Source organism: Drosophila gunungcola, unplaced genomic scaffold (genome assembly GCF_025200985.1).
Source record: "Drosophila gunungcola strain Sukarami unplaced genomic scaffold, Dgunungcola_SK_2 000001F, whole genome shotgun sequence".
Taxonomy (NCBI): domain Eukaryota; kingdom Metazoa; phylum Arthropoda; class Insecta; order Diptera; family Drosophilidae; genus Drosophila; species Drosophila gunungcola.
This window is the reverse complement of record NW_026453197.1, coordinates 4,165,539-4,185,959: the sequence shown is the minus strand read 5'-3', so window position 1 is coordinate 4,185,959 and position 20,421 is coordinate 4,165,539. Positions and strand designations below refer to the sequence as shown.

General features: G+C 42.8%; 3 protein-coding genes across 6 annotated transcripts in view; 1 reads left to right on the top strand and 2 right to left on the bottom strand.

The window, feature by feature from the left end:
* LOC128263302 (mucin-19) overlaps window positions 1-20,421 on the top strand; it is a 64,030-nt gene that overhangs the window by 41,635 nt on the left and 1,974 nt on the right. For all 4 annotated transcript variants that reach the window (XM_052998280.1, XM_052998282.1, XM_052998284.1 and 1 more), the window contains exons 4-6: window positions 950-1,348; window positions 1,740-2,229; window positions 2,892-3,566. In XM_052998280.1, the coding sequence (XP_052854240.1) occupies window positions 950-1,348; window positions 1,740-2,229; window positions 2,892-3,566 (1,564 nt within the window). The remainder of the gene's footprint in view (window positions 1-949; window positions 1,349-1,739; window positions 2,230-2,891; window positions 3,567-20,421) is intronic.
* Window positions 15,874-18,209, bottom strand: LOC128263342 (uncharacterized). The gene is made up of 2 exons (XM_052998366.1): window positions 16,969-18,209; window positions 15,874-16,480 (listed from the first exon to the last, which is right to left on the bottom strand). Exons 1-2 carry the CDS (start codon window positions 18,207-18,209, stop codon window positions 16,165-16,167), a joined length of 1,557 nt encoding a protein of 518 aa, XP_052854326.1. The 3' UTR covers window positions 15,874-16,164.
* Window positions 19,018-20,054, bottom strand: LOC128263303 (accessory gland protein Acp32CD). The gene is made up of 2 exons (XM_052998285.1): window positions 19,204-20,054; window positions 19,018-19,128 (listed from the first exon to the last, which is right to left on the bottom strand). The coding sequence occupies exon 1, from the start codon at window positions 19,928-19,930 to the stop codon at window positions 19,226-19,228; it is 705 nt and encodes a 234-aa protein (XP_052854245.1). The 5' UTR covers window positions 19,931-20,054; the 3' UTR covers window positions 19,018-19,128; window positions 19,204-19,225.

The following is a 20,421-nucleotide window of genomic DNA, read 5'->3' as shown; positions in this document are numbered from 1 at the left end:
TGTTGGTGGCATGTCTCCGGCGGTAGTTGCATATGAGTTATGGCCATGCCGGCCAGATTGTAGCCCACAAATGCTCGACATTGGTTAACATGAATTGTTTCGTTTCGATCTGAGAGCATCCAAAATGAAATTGTTTGGAAAATGTTTTGCGATCCTCTGAACAAGATTGAAAATAACCAAAAGAATTATGGGTAGATCATAACCAAGAACATAGTCTTTAAAGGAAAGAAACAAATTATAACTCTTGGAATGATGGTATTCATTTTATTCTATCTGTTGTTAATGTTTTATTATATTTTTAAATATAACTGTTGAGAATAAGCCAGAGAACAGATCAGTGAATATACGTAAAGTAATTGTTTACTTATACATTATCCGACAGTTACCGGTCTTCAGTTGAAAAATCCAGTTCTAATTATATCATAGAGTGAACTCTCCCAGGCTTCTCACCTGGATACCAGTTATTTGACTCCTTCCGCCAGGCAACTCATTGGAAAACAGTTCCCATGTCAAATCGCATTCGTAATCGCATTATGACCAACGCCTTGTGACTTCTACAAAGAAATTAACTAAATATCAAACGTCCACATGATGTAGATCGCAGGAGCACCTGCTTGAAACTCTTGGAAGCTTTTTTTTTTAAAGAAGAGAAGATCTCACGGAAGCCACTCATTAGCATGTCAAATAAGCCTGGAGAACTTGGTTCAGACGGAGAACTCACAGAATGACAAATAATCCAATTGTATGCGACACCTATTCGGTCGAGAATGAATGAGAACTCTAGATAATTAAATATTAATGCAAATTTAGGAGAGATCATGGGCTAGAATACAGTAAATTTATCACGCTGATGTCACAGTCTTCCACTTATGCAAAACCTGCTAAATGTTCCTCTTAACATAACTAATCCATAGGTTTTTTAATATTTTTTGAATGTTTTGCTTCACAGATCTCGCAGCGCCACTCCCTCTTCGTCATCATATCGTGGTGGCGGCGGTGGTGGTGTCTCACCCAGCCAGCAGCAACAACAGTCCCAGCAGCAACAGCAACAACGCCTAAGTCCGCCCAGTGGCCCAGCAACGGCAACAACAACAGCAGCAACATCATCATCAACAGCAGCAGCAGCCACACACATGCCGCTGCACAATTTGTCAACGAATTTGCTAAATAGCATTCAGCAGGCTGCTGCCAGTCAGCAACATCGCAGCAGCAACAGCAACAGCCACAGCAGCAACACGGCCAAAATAGAGGCTGCTGCGGCATCGAATGCCACGGATTTCTCCACCCGCAACTATTCGGACATAATGCGATGCCTGGCGGCCAAGTACAACAATACAAATCCCAATGAGTAAGTTTTGGTGCTGACCTAAAAGAAGTTTTTTTTTTTTTTTTGAGTATTGGCATACACTGAGTGAAAAAAATGGCAACATTGCGTTCAGTTTGATTTTACAATACTATAATAACAGAATGCAATCGTCAATGGGCTTCCTTAAAAGACATTTTTAATAGGAAATATAGCTTTCGATAATAACACCGCAATTAGTTAAAACACAGTTGAACAATTTTAATATTATAGCCTCTTAAAGATTTAAAGTTAAAGTTCGCAATATATTAAAAATTTAAATAAATATAATTCAATATTTAGTTTTTTGGTGCAAGAGAATAACAAGAAATAATCTTAAATTTCTGAATTGTTAAGCAATATTTAACTCAGTTTATATCTATTTTTTCCGATGCAGCAACAATGCAACACGACGCAATTCCTACTACGACAGCAGCAACAGTGGCAGCTCTTCGGCGGCCACAGGCAGTGGGGGAGGTGCGGCAGGGGGAGGGGCAACCTCTGCCCCAAGTTCCGCCCTCAAGTCGGCCAGCAGCAGCAGCACCAGCAACAGTGGCACCACCACCTCGGCCACTGCCAAGAAGCTCTCACCATCGGCCTCATCGGCTGCGAATGCTGCTGCCGTTAGTCTGCCCAAGGAGGCCAAAGTGAGTGGGGCCGGTGGTGCAGGTGTGGGTGGTGCAGCCTCCACTGGCGGTGGTTCCTCGCTGTCGCAACTGGCTCCGCCACCCGCCGCCCCATCGCCCACGGAGCAGGCCAAGAGCCAAATGGCCGCCGTGGTGGCTGCAGCGAGTGTCTCCCCGTTTATGACCAACTTTCTGCCCTTCTCGTCCGGCATTTTTCCGCCACTGATAGACATGAGCAGCACTCAGGCGCTACTGACGCTGGTGAGTACTTCAAAACAGTTTCCTAATGTTTCCTAATGAAGCAAAAGCGAGCAGTAATACGCGAGGACCACCCAATATGTTAACCCATTATAAGGGGCTCTTCATTAATTGGGCACCAATTATCCATCTTGATTTTAAGGAAGCTACATTTATAATTAGTATTTGGTTATAAAATTTAAAATAACGAAGAAAAGTTTTACTACTACAAATAATTAACCCCTTGGGAATGAATAATTGTATTTCCTAACATTTCGACCAGAATTTTTCGAAACTAGAATTTTTACATAATATTGAGAAATTAGTGCTTAAACATTAATAAAACATTAATTAACATTAATAAAATATAAATGCTGTAATAATATATAATATAGTACAGTATAGGAAAATATCATATAGTATAGGAATAAGTAAAGGATGCATTAATTTAAAGTCTGTAACTCAAAATTTCCATTCACTATTAAAGTTAAATAATTCTGACGACATTTGCAAAATATATAGTTTTAATAGTTTTTACTTAGTAGATCGCTCAGTTAATGTTAGATGATCCTCTTATGTTAGCTTACCATAAGGAAGAATTAACGAAGCTTATCAAAAGTAACCATTTTCCCCAATTCTTTGTATAAAACCCCTTCTCTTTCTTTGTTCGATTTCAATCTCTGCAGGCGCGTGCTGTCAAAGATGCCGAAATCCAGGAGATTCTGCGCAGCAAGCAGCAGCGCTCCGGTTCGAATGCCTCGTCGCCAAGTGCGAGTGCGACGGGCACGCCACGATCCAGTTCCACTCTGAATGCCGCACTGCATCAGGCAGCCCAATTTGTTACACCCGCTCTGATCTACTCGGCCCAACTGCAACAGCAACAGCAGCAACAGCAGCAGCAGCAACAACAGCAAAATCAGCAACGACAGCAGCAACCGCATCACGCTTCGCGGCAGTCTAGTCCACGTTCCACCAACGATTCCTCGACGGTGGCGCCCATTGCGTCGGCGGCGCCACTGGATTTGAGCTCCCAGCCGCCGGCCGCCAAGCGTTTTAAGGCCGAGCGTCGGGCCAGCTCCACAGCCACCACAGCGACAACGGCGACCACTGGCTCATCCGCATCCACACCATCCCCGCCACCGTTGGAGCAGCACGACGAGATCAATTCTGGCAACGCCAACGCGGCAATGGGAACGGGAACGGGTGAGGGTACTGCATCTGGATCGGGAACGGCATCGGGATCAGGAGTTGGCAAGACCCGAAGACGATGTCAGGCGCAAAGCGAGGAGGTTAACTCTTGGTCCGTCGACGATGTGTGCGGCTTTGTGGGCGGCATTGATATATGCGCCGAATACGTTCAGGTAGGACAAACCAAACACAACATATTCTCCCTTTTAGCCCATTTGCAGTTGATTAAGCAAAAAGAGATTCGCCGGAGAAAGGAGCTTTTTGGCTGCAACTAATTGAGTTTTATGGCCCAGCTGGCAGGGGTAAATAAATTGGACCTCAGAAAGTACAAGAGGTTGGGTCTAAAATCATTACTAAGCCATTTGGACTCTTTGTTAAAAAGTAGTTCTCTGTGAAATGATATTCCATTTAAAATACTAGACATATTTTACAAACACAAAACATACATTCTTTGAGAGAATAAAAATAATACTATTAATTTGGCCCAGAAAATCATGCGCTTATTATGACAGGAATTTAGTTGAGAAGTCTAAAAACTTAAGATAATATTCTTGGAAAAATCCAGAGTAATCTTATGTTTTGCCCAATAGTGGTTCAGTCATATAAAACTGCTAGCCCTACTAACATTTACACTGAAAACCTTTTGGAACCGAAGAGTGGCATTCCTTAACCCATTCCAGGAGTCAAAGTTCATTTACCCAATGGCAGTTCGAAGATCGTTTATGTTTTGCTGATTCTCTGCGTTTATTGTTAGTGGCTTCCTGCCGAAAACCGAACGAATGTCGGACAGCCAAGATTAACTATGTTTTGGGATGTTTGAACTCACCATGGCCGGGCTGAACTCTCTGGCGGCCATTAATATTGTGCCACGCGAGCTTCGGCCTTAAACATAGACTCCCAGATCCCCAGGTACGAGTTGCGTTTGGCCAAGTTCGAGAGGAAAATGCTCCACATAGGCAGCTTTTGGCTTGGCCCGGCCTGGCCAGGTGATCTTTACGACCAGTTCCGGCAAGTTGAACGACTTTTGATCGGTCGGTCAGCCTGGGCCGGCTCTTGCTCTGGATCTGGCTTTTACCCCGGCTTTTCCCCTGGCTTTTGGCTTTGGCTTTGGCTCTGACTGGCTGGCTTTTGCGGTCGACGATCGGTCAACGTCAGGCATCATTACCAGACCCAGTTCAGGATCTGCACTCGCAAAGGCCCCAACTTCACAACGCGCGTTAATGGAGTGAAAACATGGTCTAGGCTCGGCTGGGCTCAGTTCAGTTCAGATCGACAAAGGAGCTAACAATTAAGCCGGAATGGCCAGTTGGCCAGGACCCAGAGCTCTAGAGGTGTTGACACATTTTGATGCATATTAGCCCGCTTGCAGATGGGGCCTTGAGAGTCGTCTAATTAACACGCCGAAAGCGGCTTAGCGTGCATTCAAAGATGAACTAAATCTGCTTAAAAAAAAATAAATAAAAATAAAAATAAAAACATATCTGGCAAACTGATGATGATGGAACCAGTTTCGAGGCCGACTTTGACTCCTCCCCGAGGTTCGCGATAGACAAAAAGGCAATTGGCGTAATATTCAATTGAATTTATGGCCACAACGACACTGGTCGCTGGTCGTTGATCGTTGGTTGTTGGTTGTTGGTTGTTGCTCGCTGGTTGTTGGTCGCTGGTCGCTGGTTGCTCTTGGGCTCGGTCTTGGTCGCCTGAACACCTTTTGTGGTGCCGGGGCTGCTGCAGTTGCATGAACTTGTTCCGCCAGGCCAGGCGATAGAAAAGACCAGCCTCGTTTCTGTTTTAGTCTTTTTATTTATTTTTTTTTTTGTTGCTTTTCAGTCTTTTTGTCGTCGTTGTCGGTCGTTGAGATATTGTGGAGGTTGTAAATATTTAGTGCAGAGGTTGACTCTCGCAGGCCGTGGAAATCTATATGAAGACATTGAGAACTGGTTCAGTGACATTGTCCGACGACGACAACGACGACGACAACAACGTTGTCGCATCATGTTGCCGTTCCAACGGCGACGGACAGAGTTGCAAGTGTTATTGATATTGCCTCAGTGCGACTCCACCTCCTCCTCCGCTGCTGCGGCACCCCCTTTTTTTCTAGGAGCACGCATGGGTGGCTCGATCCCTGCCAGGGTTTATTATCGCCAGGGCATTCGCCATAAAAATGCAGATGAAGTCATAAGTTGGACCCATCCTCTCTGGCTCTCATTCTGGTTTGGCCAACGCAGCAGGATGCGATATTTTCTGCATTTTAAATGTTCAGATTTATGGCTATATTAAAGCACAATAATAATTTCTATGCGTGATCAGCGACACGAGCTGCGGGAGTGTCCCTCAGCCCATCCCCTGCGCTTTAAATACGCCCTCCCCATTGCCACAGATTGGCATGAATTATTCGCTGATTAAGTGCACTGAGGAAGCAGGTGGGTTGGCCCTCTGGAATGCGAGGCAAACTAAGAGGAGGCTAGAAATCTGATCGATAGAAGAGGGCTCGACCACCGAAAAAGATTTAAGTTCAGATTCGTTGGGCTAACCAAACAAAATTGATATTCAATTATGATTTTAATATATTTTAAATTGATTAATTAAGAAGAGACTGTCATTTATATGGATGTCTATGATTACACAGGAAAGCGAATTAAAACTTTTTGCAATTTAAACGAGCAATTTGTATTTTTTTGTTTTAAATTTGTCCGATGTTTGGAGACATTTTTATTATGTTATCCTACATAATTAAAATTGTTTTGTTGTAAAAACTCCTTATACACCACAAAAAAGTTTTCGACTTGAGCCATTAAACTTGCAGACAAAGTTTAAATCTCTGTTTTTAAAAAACTTCTCCAATTCTTTTAAGAAATACATCATTAAAAAAATACTTGAATTTCGCTTGGAATCTACAATACTCAACAAAACATGTTAAATGTATTATTTCTGCATAATTGGCAAAGCACTTATGTAGCATTTAAAGGTATACTTAAAGGGATTTCTTGTAGCACTCCTTTTATTCCATTTCAAAAGAATCTAAGCAACCTATATAGTTTATGACTTTTTAAAATTGAAGAAATTATGTTTGGTAAATATACAATAATTATAATTAATATATTTAACTTTATAGACCCCTTCTTGGCGAAATGTTATTGAATTGCAAATACAAAAAGTTCCCTTTCAGCAATAAAGTTTACCAATAAATATTTGCCAATTTCAAAGACAACCTTAAATTGAATTGAGGTCTACGGACTGCCATCAAAAATCGCCTTAATGAGTATACAAGTTTAACCCCTTAAACTTATCAAAGTTCACAATCGAGCCATTACCCACATCTCATTCTGATTTCTAAAGAAACTCAAGATGACGAATTTGCAAATTGAAGCAAGACAAGCACCCCGGCAAACATCTCCAAAACCCATTTGCCTTGTCAATCTATCAGCATTCCGCCTTGAACTTATTTGGAGCGAATTAGTTTCTGTCGGTTAATGACAGACCAGGAATGTTACCCCTTTTGGCCCAAAAAAAAAAAAAAAAAAACAATTTCGGGCCCAAACCGAAGCTGTCAAAAGAAGTCAACGCAGCAGCGGCCAACGCAGTGCCACGAGAGTCTTGAACCCGATAGAATCCTCCGCTTTTGGGCCACCATCTCCATCTCCAACTCCGTCTCCATCTTGGGCGCAGTGTACTCGCAGTTGTGATCTCTGGCATTGGGGCTCCCCTAGTACTTATTGTATTTGACATGCCAAATGCCAAAAGTACACGTAGGCGTCACAAGATTCATGACTGGAGCGAGTTGACTTTGCTGGCTTGCCCACGATCACTGGGATCTCTTTTGGATCTCTGGTTCGGTTCGGTTTGGCTGGCTTTTTTTTTTCTCGGATTCGTGTCGTTCTGTCGGTGGTGGTACATACACCAACGTGTTATTGTTGCCTGGGTTCACATAAATGTCAAGCATCGGTAACATGGAGATCAACTCCGCAGCTCTACATTTTGAACCGTGGCTAACGCCCCCGACAAATAAAAAAAAAGCGAGGCAAACTATGTATGTCTCCAGTCTTTCCCCTCCAACCCGTTTCGTATGCATTTCAAAGTCGACCCTATTATTAGGCATAGGGTTTCATCGTTCGAGTAAACATAAACAACGACTGCAAATCCACGTAGTCATCATCATCATCATCGTCATCGTCATCATCTTCGTTGCAGTTTCATATTCAGCGAAAATGTCAAAAGCCTCGGCTAGGCTCGCACTTGTCACTTGAGCTTGGGCCTGGAGGTCTCCATTGCCATCTACAATCATTCGATTAGATGTACCCCCTGCCCCTGTCCCTCACCCTCACCCACTCCCTTTCTCATTATTTGTTTATCTTAATTCGTATTAAAGTTAGATTTTTTATCGCACAGTCAACTCGTTACTTTGGCTCAACCCGGGGCACCAAGTCCGGCTCCAAGTCTCGACTTTGGAGTTTGGAGCTTGGCGCATGGAGTTGGCTTGGTCCCCCGTTGGAGTGCAGCCTTCTCATCCATAACTGTCACATGGCTGACTTAAGTTTTATTTATTTTTATATTGGCCTTTTGGCCAGGCACTCTTGTGGCTAACTGCGACCCAGGTCCCCGCCATCTTTCCTTTTGGCCACATCTCTCTCTCGCCCGCCTCAATTTTTCAAAGGGAAATGCACCTCCGTTTGGTTTTGGAAATTGATTTGGAAAGTTGCATTAAAAGGCAATTTGTTGGTTTCTCGTCGAGTGTGTGTGAGTGCGGCGAAAAGTGTTATGTGGCCGCTGAGTTGGGGTTTTTCTTCTTTCTACAGGAAGTGTGACGAGGCGTTATGCGCCAAAAAAAAAAAAAAAAAAAAAAAAACAAAAATTGAAATTAAGTTTCGGTTAAGCCGACTGACAGAGATGTGAAAGAAAACTTCAGTTGTTGAGTCCAAGTTGTGATGTAACTGGAAGAGATTTGATTGAGTTTTAATTTGTTTACATGAAAAAATACCACATTGAACATTATTTGATGGGAATCCAATATATTGGAGCTTAGGTTCAGTCACTCAAATACGTGTATTTCGTAAATTTTGAACACTGGTCTTGATTTGTCAAAGACAATTAAAATTAAAAATTGAGATTGTAATTCAAGTCGCTCAAGATACGTATATTGCATAAAATTTAAATGGTCGAATTGGTTTTCAAAAGACAATTAAAAATTGAGCATATAATTTTTTATGAAAGGTTAGGTTTGTTTTATAAACTATTATTAAACAAGCATCAGGTTTTTACGGTCTTTTAGACGGGATGTTTTAAAAAATAGAACTTAAAAAATAAATACAAAAAAAACCTTTAACTAACAAATAAGTTTTGGGGTTTCTTAAGAATTTAAGCAAACTAAATTTCAGTAAGCATGTTGTGTTTATAACTTAAGCAACCCTAAGCCCAATTTAAAACTTTTCAGCTACCAAAAAAGTAGCCTCCAGTTAATTTCCATTTTTGCACTAGTAAAGCAACCTCATATTAACGGTGCTTTTGTGGTAACAACCAACAACTTTCATAGCCCAAAGAATCAATGCTTAAACAACGAAACAAAAAAAAATGTAGGAAAAGGAAAACAAATCACCGACTTGCCTAATGATTATAAACGTAACAATCTAGTTTGCGGCGTTGGCGGTCAACGCATTATCAGCACTGGCAACTACAACAGCAACAGCAACAGCAACTGCAACAATAACGGCAGCAACTACCGCACACGAGCAGCAGCAGCAAAAGCAGCAACATTTGAGTGTGCAACAAGAGGAACCGAAGGCACGTGCTAAACATGCAACTCCTACTCTTACCACGGCCAAGGCCTCGCAGACAAAAAGACAGACAGACAGACAGACGGACAGCAGTTTTAGTCTCGGCCTCAGACACGACCATTCACTCAAGAGACAGCGGCAACCTCCTCCTCCGCTTCCACCCCATCCTGGCCACAAGACCAATATGCTACCATTAATCCATGAATTACTTAAAACCACATTCCGTGCAGCGGCGGGCGGCGGCGATGCGGGGGCCACATTTAAATTGCCCGCTTACCGCCATATTTCAATATATTGGTCCGGTCGCCCCTTTTTTCTGGCTTCCACTTTTCGGCCGCCTACGAAAAGTACGAACAAAAAAATTGGCCAAAGACAAGCAATTTCTTGCCTCGCGTTTGCCGTTTTTTCTTTCCTTTTTGATAATGTTGCACGATAATGATGTCGTCTGCCTGATGATGTTGCTGCTGGGCCTTGGAGCCGGCAAAGCCGACCTGCTGTGGCAGTTAGAAGAAAACAGAACGGAGCCAAACCAAACCAAACCAAACCAAACCGAACAGGATCCAAACAATCACCTATATTGAAGGAAAAGTTCTGTTCTTTCGAGGGCTTGGGGGCAAAAATCACAGCACGAAAGCAAATGATCGCAATCGAGGGGAGACCTGCAAGGCTCTCCATCTTTCTCCTTCTAACTTTATGCGGCACAGTATGTCTTTACTATTTTGCTAGATAAATGTTACTGGCATGTAGGAATTTTAATATGATTTTTAATAAAACTATTTTGGTTCAGAATTTAGTTCGGTTGTTTCGTAACAGCCTTTCACTATTAGATTTCGTTTGTCATATATTATTCATATTTTTATAACACTTTTATTTTTGATACAAATTGATACAAATGTACCTACTTGTTCCATTTATTTTTGCTTGCATAAAATTAAGTAAATGTTCTTACTTATTTAAAAAATGTTTCATTACCATTAAACTTAAACATTAAATAGCTAGGGAAACTCTCTTACTCGAATTTCGTGTTATATGTGTTAAGTCAAAAACTGTTAAAGGGGAAGAAATCCTAAAAATGTGTTATGTGGATAGTTTCCAAGTCCTCTTTTTTCATGGGCCCTCGTCCCACTGTGCTCGCCGGACTGGAGCAGAGGTTAGATGAAATGTGCACCAGGCGGAGGTTATAAGGTGGCCACGGCAACAGAGCTGAGCTGCCATTTAACTGACAGTCAGCAGGCAGCAACTTCGGCGGCAGCAAAGTCAGGCAGCAGCAGCAGCAGCCCCATTGAGACCCCAGAGACCTCGGGACCAAAGTCAAGACTCGGACGCGCAGTTGAAGTCAGCGCATGACTGGAAGCACCCAGACCAAAACCCAAAAAACCCAGCGAAAAAAAAAGAAGAGAAGTCAGCCCGAAAGTCAAATGCCAAGCAGCAGATCATGCCGGGTCTGGGGTATGGGGTTTGGGGTCTTGGGTCTCGGGTCTGAGGTCTCAGATCCGGGGTCCGAGGTTCGGGGATCCGGGTCTTGAAAACCTCGGACTCAGGCAGGTCGTTGCAGCCAACGTCGCTTGTGGTGTGTTATCAAAGCTGATGATGATTATACCCACTTGCACGCCTTTTTTGTGCCCCTACAGGAAGCCAAAGCGAAGGCCCAAAGACGACTTGGCTTTTGGATCTTGAGAGGAACGGAGTGGACTGCCGAGCTGAGCTGAGCTGAGCTGAGGTGAGCCTTGCCTGCAATTGGCTACTCGTCGTCATCGCCATCGTCGTCGTCGTCGTCGTCTTCGTCTTGTTGCATGCATTATTATTATGCGCATGCGCGCAGTTGGCCATATAATCTAAAATTGTATCTTTGGCGTGTAACCCGGGGCACTTTTTCTTCTTCTTGGGCCGAAGCCGAGGTCTCGGCTCCTGCTCCTACTGCTGCCAAGAAAAGCAAAGCAACAATATAAACTGATTATGTGCCTACCGCTCTCTGCAGCGAAATTAACAGCCCAAGCTACTCTGCTGCTGCTGCTGCTGCTGCTGCTGTTGCAGGTCCCCCAATCCTCCTGCTCCTCTCATATTTTCCCCCTTTTACATCAAATTGGCTGGCCTTCTTTTCTGTTTCCCCGGCGGCTTCGTTCGGTGAGCGGGTCACATAAAATTTGCTAATATTTTGACCTTAAGATGTAATATCTGAGCTGGCCCCATTGTGCACAGTGGCCAAAATCCATTGCATATTATACATTCCAGTAGTACAGTGTCAGGAAAAGTTTACCTTCTGATTATAATTGTTGTACATAAATTATGTTATTAACCAAAGCCAAATTACATTTTTCTGCTGTTGTGGACTATGTAAAAGAAAAAATCTACAATGCCAAATATTATTTTAAATGATTAAAAAAAAAAATCGTTCCAATTGAAAGCAGATAAAAATGTTTAAATGTCTCACAGTTTTAGAACATAGCGTTATGGTTGAAAGTAATCAATCTAGTTTTTTTTACTATCGGTTATGATAAAAAATTGTTGTAGGAAATATGTCTTTAGTAAAGAAAAACATATTATATTACTCAATTGCACATCAAATTACATCAAATTCACTAACCCAAAAGCCTCACGAATTCCCCACTCCATACCCTTTCTTATCCGTGCATTTATCAGCAATTTGCACAACTCGCCCACTGTCCCAGTCGCGTCTTGCGGCCGCCAGCGGCAGTAGCTGTGAAATAAAAATAAAACTTATTTATTACATCTGTCTATGTCGAGAGCCAGAGCCCGGCTGCATTACTCGGCCCCAGGGCGTCTGTTCAATAATTTATTAAATTATTTAAATAATAAGCGGGCAATTTCGGTTCGCTGTTGTTGAAACAGTTTGGTGATTGATATAGAATACAGTTTTCTTTGATCGAAGAGGGATAGTTAGTGGGCGAATCAATCAGAAAAGGGCAGAACCAAAGCATTGCCTTTTCCAACACTTTCGTTGGAAAGTGCAGCGATTGCCCTTCGCCAATCTCCGATGACCAACTATCTGCCAAGACAGATAGCTTGTAGAGGCTGTTCTGCTCTACATGCCAATCAAATGCTACCTCAGATCGCAGATCCAGATGCCAGAATACAGATTCCGGAATACAATCTAAAGGCCACCTAGTAGTCGTTGCTCGAAGAGGCAGAAAAAGTCTCGAATGCGTAACAAGATCAAACCACAGCCACCGCACTCGGGAACTTGGAACTTGGAGCTCGGAGCTTGGAGCTTGGAGTTTGGAGCTGGGACAGCCAAACAGTTGGACGGCAGAGGATGTTTGGCATTAAGCGTAATTGTTGGGTTGCTGGGCTGAATAAAAAGAGAAAAATATCATTAAATACTCGGTACCAAAATCAAAGCCAAAGACACAAGTGAAGTGTAGCCGGCGATGGTGAGCCAACAAGTCAACTTTTTAATACCCCTCGAAGGTGGAAAGATAGGGGTATACACGGCATTTAAATTCAGTTGAAATTTTAATTATTTTAAATTTTTTATTTTGTATTTTATGCAAAATTAAAAAGGCAATGATACAATTACAATTACAAATAAACTGCCTAACCCTTTCTTTATTTCAAAGTGTCTTCTAATAACGAATAATCTAATTTCGGGTAGTTAAAAAAAAAGTATAGATTTGCTGTTAACAAATGTCATATATTTCCTAAATACCGAATATTAAGAATGACCAATTTGACAGTTTAAATATCTAACTGGTTGTTATAACCAAATTAAGTTATTAAGAATTAAAAATGATTTAAACTTTATTGAAAACTGATCGTACGAATATATAATGCATTGCTAACAAGGCTTTTAAAATGGTAGCCAAACGTTAAAAACCTACAAATGCAAACTCCACTCAATTTGCAGTGTATAAAGTTCAAGTTTTATTTTACCGAATGTTAATTATAGTATTTCAATCTAATTTTTCCTGCAGGGTAACATCTAAAACCCTATCTTCCCTAGCTTTAGTTTCATTTTAATGAATGTAAGATGTTAGTTATTTTTCTTACTGGGTAAGGCCCAGTTCAATACACCTTTCTGCAGTGTCACTTTTTGGTTTAAGGTGGGCAGCCACCGATACGAGCGAACCGAGCCAAAGGTTGCTGATGGGCAACTGGAACTTGGTACTTGCCACTGCCGGCAATCAGGTCGAAGTCTTGGCCAGCTTCAGCTCTCTTTCGGTTTGGTTCGGTTCGGTTAGGTTCGCTTTTGCTTTTGCTTTTGCTTTTGGCCCAGCCGGGACGTGGCCAGACATGAAGAATTACAATGAGTAGGTAGTTGGGCGCAATTGACGGTGGCTCAGCCCCAGTCGCAGCCTCGATTCAGCCCAAGCACAAGCCCAAGTCAAAACCAAAGCCAAAGAAACAACAGCCTCAACCTCTGCAAGTTGGCAGCAGGTCGGCCCACGTTCTGCGATCAGCGCTCCACTCAACTGGCGGCTGGGCGAGCTCCCGGGCATAGGTAGCACAAAAAGCTGTTCAATTTAGAATTCAAATTGTTGTCTTCGCTTCTTGTAGACCGTTCCCCTCTGCGACCGGGCGATCTTTCTCTCGTCTCCTTGCGCCGGCTTGGATTTGTGTTGTTGGTGGCTGGTTGTTTGGCTGGCTGTAGGGTTAAGCAGGTCAAAATCCGTACAACTAAATTGAGCCCAGAAATACAATTGGGCAGCGCAGAGAGGCCCCTTTCAACCCGGTAGAATTCATTTTTCGCTGCACACTCGACTCTTCAAATTAAAATGTATTTTTTGGGCGAAATGGGGACCTGGATCGTCCACTGGGGTGACCAGAAGCAGCCAGAAGCACTTTTGTAGCTGCTTATTAGTGTGATGTGTCTTTTGGGCAACGATTCGAATTCGGGTTTTTTTTTTGGGGGGGGGGGGGCTTTGCCTCTGGTCGAGCCAAAGATGAGGGCTGCGGATGAGGACCTGGCACGTTTCACATTTGACGCGCCATACGCTGACCCTGCTATTAATTTATTTTGCAAAAGCATTTCTGAGCCTAAGATTATCCCCAGATGCTCGCTCATTCAATTTGGATCCATTTATATGCATATTAGAGATGAGTGCGTGACTGCAATACCAATTTGATCCAGGATTTGAACATTTGATTATTTATTATTATTCGAGTAATAAATCTTAATGTTGAAATCTTTCTTATCGTAGATATTTTATAAACATTCGAGTTGAGTGCTTGACTGAAATATCGATTGGTTCCCGGATTAAAGAAAACTTAATTATTTTTAAATTGTTCTAAAAATTCAATGCATATCTTTCACATCTTTGGCTCTCTCATAAATCTATACATTCCTCAAATTCCCCAAATCTAACATTATAAGTTACCGATAGTCTTTCTCTAATATCATATATCTCTTTCTTATCCGTATATTTTAACCAAAACAAGAACCAATTTTATGTGGCTATTTTATGATTGAAACCCACTTGAATGCTATGTAAATATTGCGCAACAAAATAACTTTATTGGGTCCAATCTTTATGGCTCTATCAAAGAAAGAACAGACTGAGGCAAAGTTAAAGACTTATAAAACAAGAAAATATTTACGAGTTCTTTGGCTTGAACCAGACCCAAGCTCGTAATCAAAACGAGGCGAACTTTTGACGGATCATTCGGCTGCGTATGCAAATTGATCTTGGACATTCATTGATATTTAACCATCTGTCCATGGTCAACTCAGGTCACCATCACTTCTCTCACCGCTATGAAAACCCCAACTAGGCAAAAAAGGCAAACTTGAACTATAAAGTTTAATTAGATTGAAGACGATGTCTTCGATTTCGATTTGGATTTTGGGTGGAACTCTAAGATACGAATCTCACGTGTCTGAGGTTCAGAACACTTTGTCTTCATGGCAAATATTTGCAAATTCCTGGGCTTGTGTAAATATTCAATCAAAAAGCGTGTTTCTTTTTTGTTTGTTAAGTAGATATGAGCTGCAAAAGTCATCAAACCTTGAAATTCGATGCTCCCAACTTTTGGGTTTCATTAATATTACCTGGTGAATTTTTATCAAACTGAACTGGGTTCTCTAACGCTAACAAAGTCTTTTGTTTGATGCAGCCAAATGATTTGCATATTTCCATATTTTCCACCCATTTTCCAAGCGGCCTGTGTTGTCTTAAATTGCCTTCAACTGAACGGAGACCCGATACCTGAAGTCCAATTACATTGCGTGTATGGATCTGCAGATGGCCTCGGCCCTGGTCTTTTCCTCTTGTCCACTTTTTTTTGTTGTTTGGTATCCAAAGGAGTTCAAAGTCAAGAGCCGAGCCTGAGAGACCCACAATTCAAATCTGTTTTTGGCCCGTATTGTTATTGTTGGCCAAGTTGTGCTCTTTTTCTTGCTTTCTGGCCATTTCCTGGGCTCTAGTTAATGCCAACTTGTTGTTGCTATTGTTGGCTCTGTCAATTATTGGCACAGAATTTAGAATGCACTTGGCTGACCATAACCATAACCACAGAGCCACCCAAATCAAAGCCTCCGCCCCTCCCATTCCCCCTCTATTTATTTTTTAGTTCTGCGTTGTCCGCGTAAGATTATGACAGAGTCCAAGAGCTGCCCATAGGAGTAAAAGCCACCAATTTCCGGTCATAACTTGGTCTCTGCTTAGGCTTTAGCTCGTTTAAGTTTTTTTCCCTGATGGTCAAAATAACATTGTGGGAAAGGGTTACAAGCGGTAATTTATACCTAGCCTAATCGAAACTATTTTAAATTCTCCTCAAACTTTCTATTCAAGCTAACTTATTATGATAAGTATTTGGGTAATGTACCTCTAGAAGAAATAAGGTTTTTAGTTTTCATTTTCACTAAATATTATCGTTGAGTAAAACAAAACTAGAACACATCTTCAAACCGTATTTATTAGCTTAAACATATGAGTGATTTAGTACTTAAAACGCAGCTAAACTTAAGTTATTCTCTCTCTGTTGAGTAATGGAGAAGACCCATCCCGAGTTGGTGACCCTTAAACTAGACCCCCTCGACCTGCTACCTCAATCCCCTGTGACGCTTGGCCTCTTGCCACCGCAGTCTATCGATGGCCTCGAAGATCCTTGCGCGGCGGGAAAGCTCCTTGTTTACAGCCATCTTGTTTCGTTCCCACTCTGTTAGTTTGTCTTTTTTATACTGCGCCGATTTTTTTATAGTTCCATTTAGTAACCTAGCACTGAAGTTGGATGTCCAGGGCCGTCGGGTGGAGATGGGTCTGTTGTAAAACGCTGTGTGGTTTGCCAGAAATAAGCTGGGCTTGATAAAAATTGCCACATAGCCAGGTCTGGAGATGTCACGGTCCGTGGGAAAGACACTGAAAATTGCAGAGGAAAAAGGTTTATAAAATAGATTCTTACTTTTCTGAAAGTACAAAAGAAAATAAAAAGGAATGATATTTTTAATATCTGCTTACTAGCAGTGACGTCACTGGTTATTTTTGACTTTTATTTCTTCTGAAATAATGGTTCGATTTGGTTAATGTTTGGTGTGTTGACGGATATATACCGAATAAACATATACCCCGAATAACTAAGCTCTTTCATATCTCTACAGAGTCTTATCCGGACACGGTTACATTTTCTGGACTTTCGGAAAAACTTCTACCTCTTACTAACTTGTGAACTAACATAATATAACCGTTCAAGGGCTAATACTTACCAGAAAGATTCGAGATTTGACTCTTATACGGACACACGGAGAGACAAACGGACAAGGTTAAACTATCTGGACTTTCGAAAAAACTTCTACCTCTTACATAATTTTCAACTAACACAATATACCCTTTCACCAGTTAATACTTACCAAAAAAATCCTTCATACATTTCTTGAACCGAATGGCGACCCCACCAGCTGCCGAGCACCTGCAAGGGACACGATCTATTGCGTCCTGCATACGAACTCATCACCTTGCCCACGGACACGAACAGCAGTTCCGTGGTGTTGGCCTCCACCAGCTCGGCCTTGCGCATCATGAACAGATCGTTGAAGGCCGAGATGACCACATCGTCGTACAGATTGTAGACCAACTTGTTGTCGCTGTCCTGGCCGATGATCAGCATAGCAGTACGCATGGAGTTCATGATGTGGGCCAGGGCTAGGAAGTTGATATTAATGTCCTTGTAGTCCGGCGTCACATAGCCAAAGTACCAGTGGCGCAGATGTATGCGAACGGGCAGCTCAATGCGCGTCATCAGCAGCCAAGGTCCACCCCAGCTGTTTTTGAAGTTACACAATATCTTGGTGGGCAGTCCCCGATCTCGCTCGAGACTTATCCCAAACACCTCGTGCAGATCCATGTCCTCTTGACACTCGGCCTGTGGATAATCGAAGAATTCGGCGGGATGGGGTGTTACCGCTTCCCAAGTCATTGCGGATATGTTTGTTAAATTCATCTCTAATTTGGTGAAGGTATCGGTAAATGTTTCAATCTCCGGTTGATCTGTTGAAGGCGCCTCAGTGATTCCCGCGATTTCTTCGGGCTGATCTGTGTAAAGTTCTTCTGGGGGTTTTGCGGACAAGTCTTCAGTTTTCCCTTTCTCCACTGCAGTCACCATTGTAGAGTCTGTGGTGATTTCAGTTGGTGTTTCGGGAGTTTCATTTGTCGTAGTCTTTGTTTTCATCTTTTTACTCGTTGAAGTTGTAGGCCGTTTCCTTGAAGTTGTTGACCACATCCACGTATCATCGGAATCACTCGAGTCCATACTTTCTACACCGGGCTTTAAGTTAAAATGAGTCTCACGCGAATGGTCAACCGAACTCAGCTCAAGAGTTTCCTTTTCCTTGTGCTTTTTACTGACCGAGCTCTGTTTGGACTCCATTGAATGCTCCAACGAACTGACCTCAAGAGTTTCTTCCTCACTTGAATGCTCTGGCGAGCTGACCTTTGGGTTTCCTCCCCCCAATTCCTCGTTTTGTGAGCCGTTAAGCCCAAGTTGTGGTGCACTCACTCTTGAGGGGCCGTAGTTGTTGAAAACAAAGCTCATGTAGTACGTCTGGCCTAGGACAATCCACGGGAGAGTTGTCCACAGGCAGGGAATCAGCATGGCTATGCCCTTTAGCTTCACCAAAACCAGAGTGAAGGTCCGTATATGGCACTTGGGTTCCCTATATACCCTCGCTTCATTGGCTTGTGACCAATTTCATTAAGTATTTTCCGTACATTCTGATTTTGAATGTGTTGCTAATCAATTTCCATAAGATTCGATGTGCCCAACGAATGACAATGCTTATGGAGGTGTATTTTTAATTGATTTCACAGATTACATTTTTTATACGTCTAGTGAGTAGGGTTATATCCGCAAATGGACATTAAAACACCTTTGATAATATTATGGATATTTAATTAATTTAAAGTTGTAGTCTTCTCAAATAAATGATGGAACGAAAAAAATTCATAACTCAATCGAGTTTTTTGGTATATATAATACATATTTTTTTTTGTGATTCAGTTAAAATATAATAATAGACACTCAAAAAATAAAAATAAATAGTTCAATTTGTTAATAAATAAATTTGATAATAATAAATAAAATGAAACGAGCAGCTATTGTTTTTGATATTTCAAATTGCTCAGATCGTTCATATTACAGTTTTTCATAAAGGTAGTCGTACGATCATGTCTTTATCAATGATTTACAAACTTTTGACCAAAATACAAAGCACTGAATAAAAAATCTTACAGACCAATATAGTTTTATTCATTGTTACTTTTAAAGACTTTGTCTTTTTCACTTCTGAGAAAAATTATATGTTCTATAACAAAAATCTCATTGACCATAAGCAATTTATACTGTTGTAATGACTTTATGGCTTAAGCCTTCAAGTTGTACATGACTAAAGGCCCCCTTAAATGTTAAACCATTGAATAAAAACTTTTTTGGTATTTAAATTTTATTGGCATTTAGGTGATTAACTGAATTGAAGTGGCTGCGCGTCTTCCAAAAGTTCTTCAAACGGACCTCTCTGTTTTTGGAGAAAAGCAAACAAAGCAAACAGTCAGCTGGACAAGATCCTTGGGGGCAACAATCGGGAACTTACTGCTGGCTCTCCTTCGGTGGTGTTACATTTCCTCGTAGTCATCTTCTGGAGCTCTAGGATTACTAGGTACCTCCTCCGCGCTGCTATCTTGGGGTCCGGTTCCACTGTCCCGCTGGTTGGAGCCCGCTTTGCTGCCGGAGTGGCCGTGGCTCTCGCTGCTCTCGTAAATGGACCGCACGTACCGCCCGCCGAAGCTGTCGTCGATGCTGATCTCGTAGCTACTGTGATGGCTGTGATCACCTCGATTGTTTCCCTCCTGGCTCCCCTCGCTTTCCTCCGCCTTAATGCGCCGATCCTTGGTATCCTTGCTGTCGCTGTCATCATTGTCATCATCATGACCGTCATTCTTCTTATCATCGCTGTCGTTCTGACTTCCGGAATTCCCAGAGCCGTCGTCGCTACCCGAGTTTTCATTATCCTCATTATCATCGGATCCGTTGCTATCGTCGCTTTCCCCATGACTTGTGTCAGCTGGCACCTCACGATTTTCTCCGGGTGTGCCATCCGGCGTACCACTGTCTTCCCCGTCCGTATGGGGCGGACCCTCTTGGCCACCGGGACCGCCACCGGGAACCGGACCGCCGCCTCCCTCTGCGTCCGGATTGTTGTTGTTGAAGGCAAAGTTCATGTAGTACTTCTGGCCCACAACGCCGTGCTCCGTGGCCAGATGGCCCAGGGCCAGCAGGACCAGGTAGCCGGTGAGTAGCCGTGTCCTCATCCGCCACATCGCTGCAACGCTGCTGAGCTGCCCGGGCTGGCCGACCCTCCCTTATATATAGAGATGGCCGGAATCGAATCGATTTGGCCGTGGCTGCCCTCGTCCATAAAAAGGGGCAGCCCGATAAAGGCGTGTCCAAAGCGAGGGGCTCCATCCAAAGGGGGGCGGGGCGGAGAGGGGGGCGGGGTGGGCAAAAAACAGTGGCAGTTGTTAGTCCAAGTTGCAGCGGTGCAGCAGTAACATCAGCAGCTGCCGCCGAAACAGGTTGGGCCCCCGTTGAAGAGAGCTACGTGGAATTCAATCAGGGCCAATCTATAATAGAAATCTCATGTGGCGCGAGCTTCGTTTTGCCCAAAGGGGAGTTCGCAGCAGCAGCAACAGCTACAGCAGCAACAGCAGCAGGGGGCGTGGCAGTCGAGATCAGCTCAGAGGAGGGGGAAAACGGAGATGGAGAACGGAGAACGGAGAATGGACAGGGGTGCCCACTCTCTGCCCACTTT

Bases quoted from the DNA above. Each gene is read 5' to 3' on its own strand.
- LOC128263303 (XM_052998285.1), bottom strand. From the start codon at position 19,930: ATGTGGCGGATGAGGACACGGCTACTCACCGGCTACCTGGTCCTGCTG.
- LOC128263342 (XM_052998366.1), bottom strand. From the start codon at position 18,209: ATGCTGATTCCCTGCCTGTGGACAACTCTCCCGTGGATTGTCCTAGGC. The intron at 16,481-16,968 runs GTAAGTATTAAC...TGCAATTTTCAG, and splicing joins ATGTATGAAGGATTTTTTTG to TGTCTTTCCCACGGACCGTG.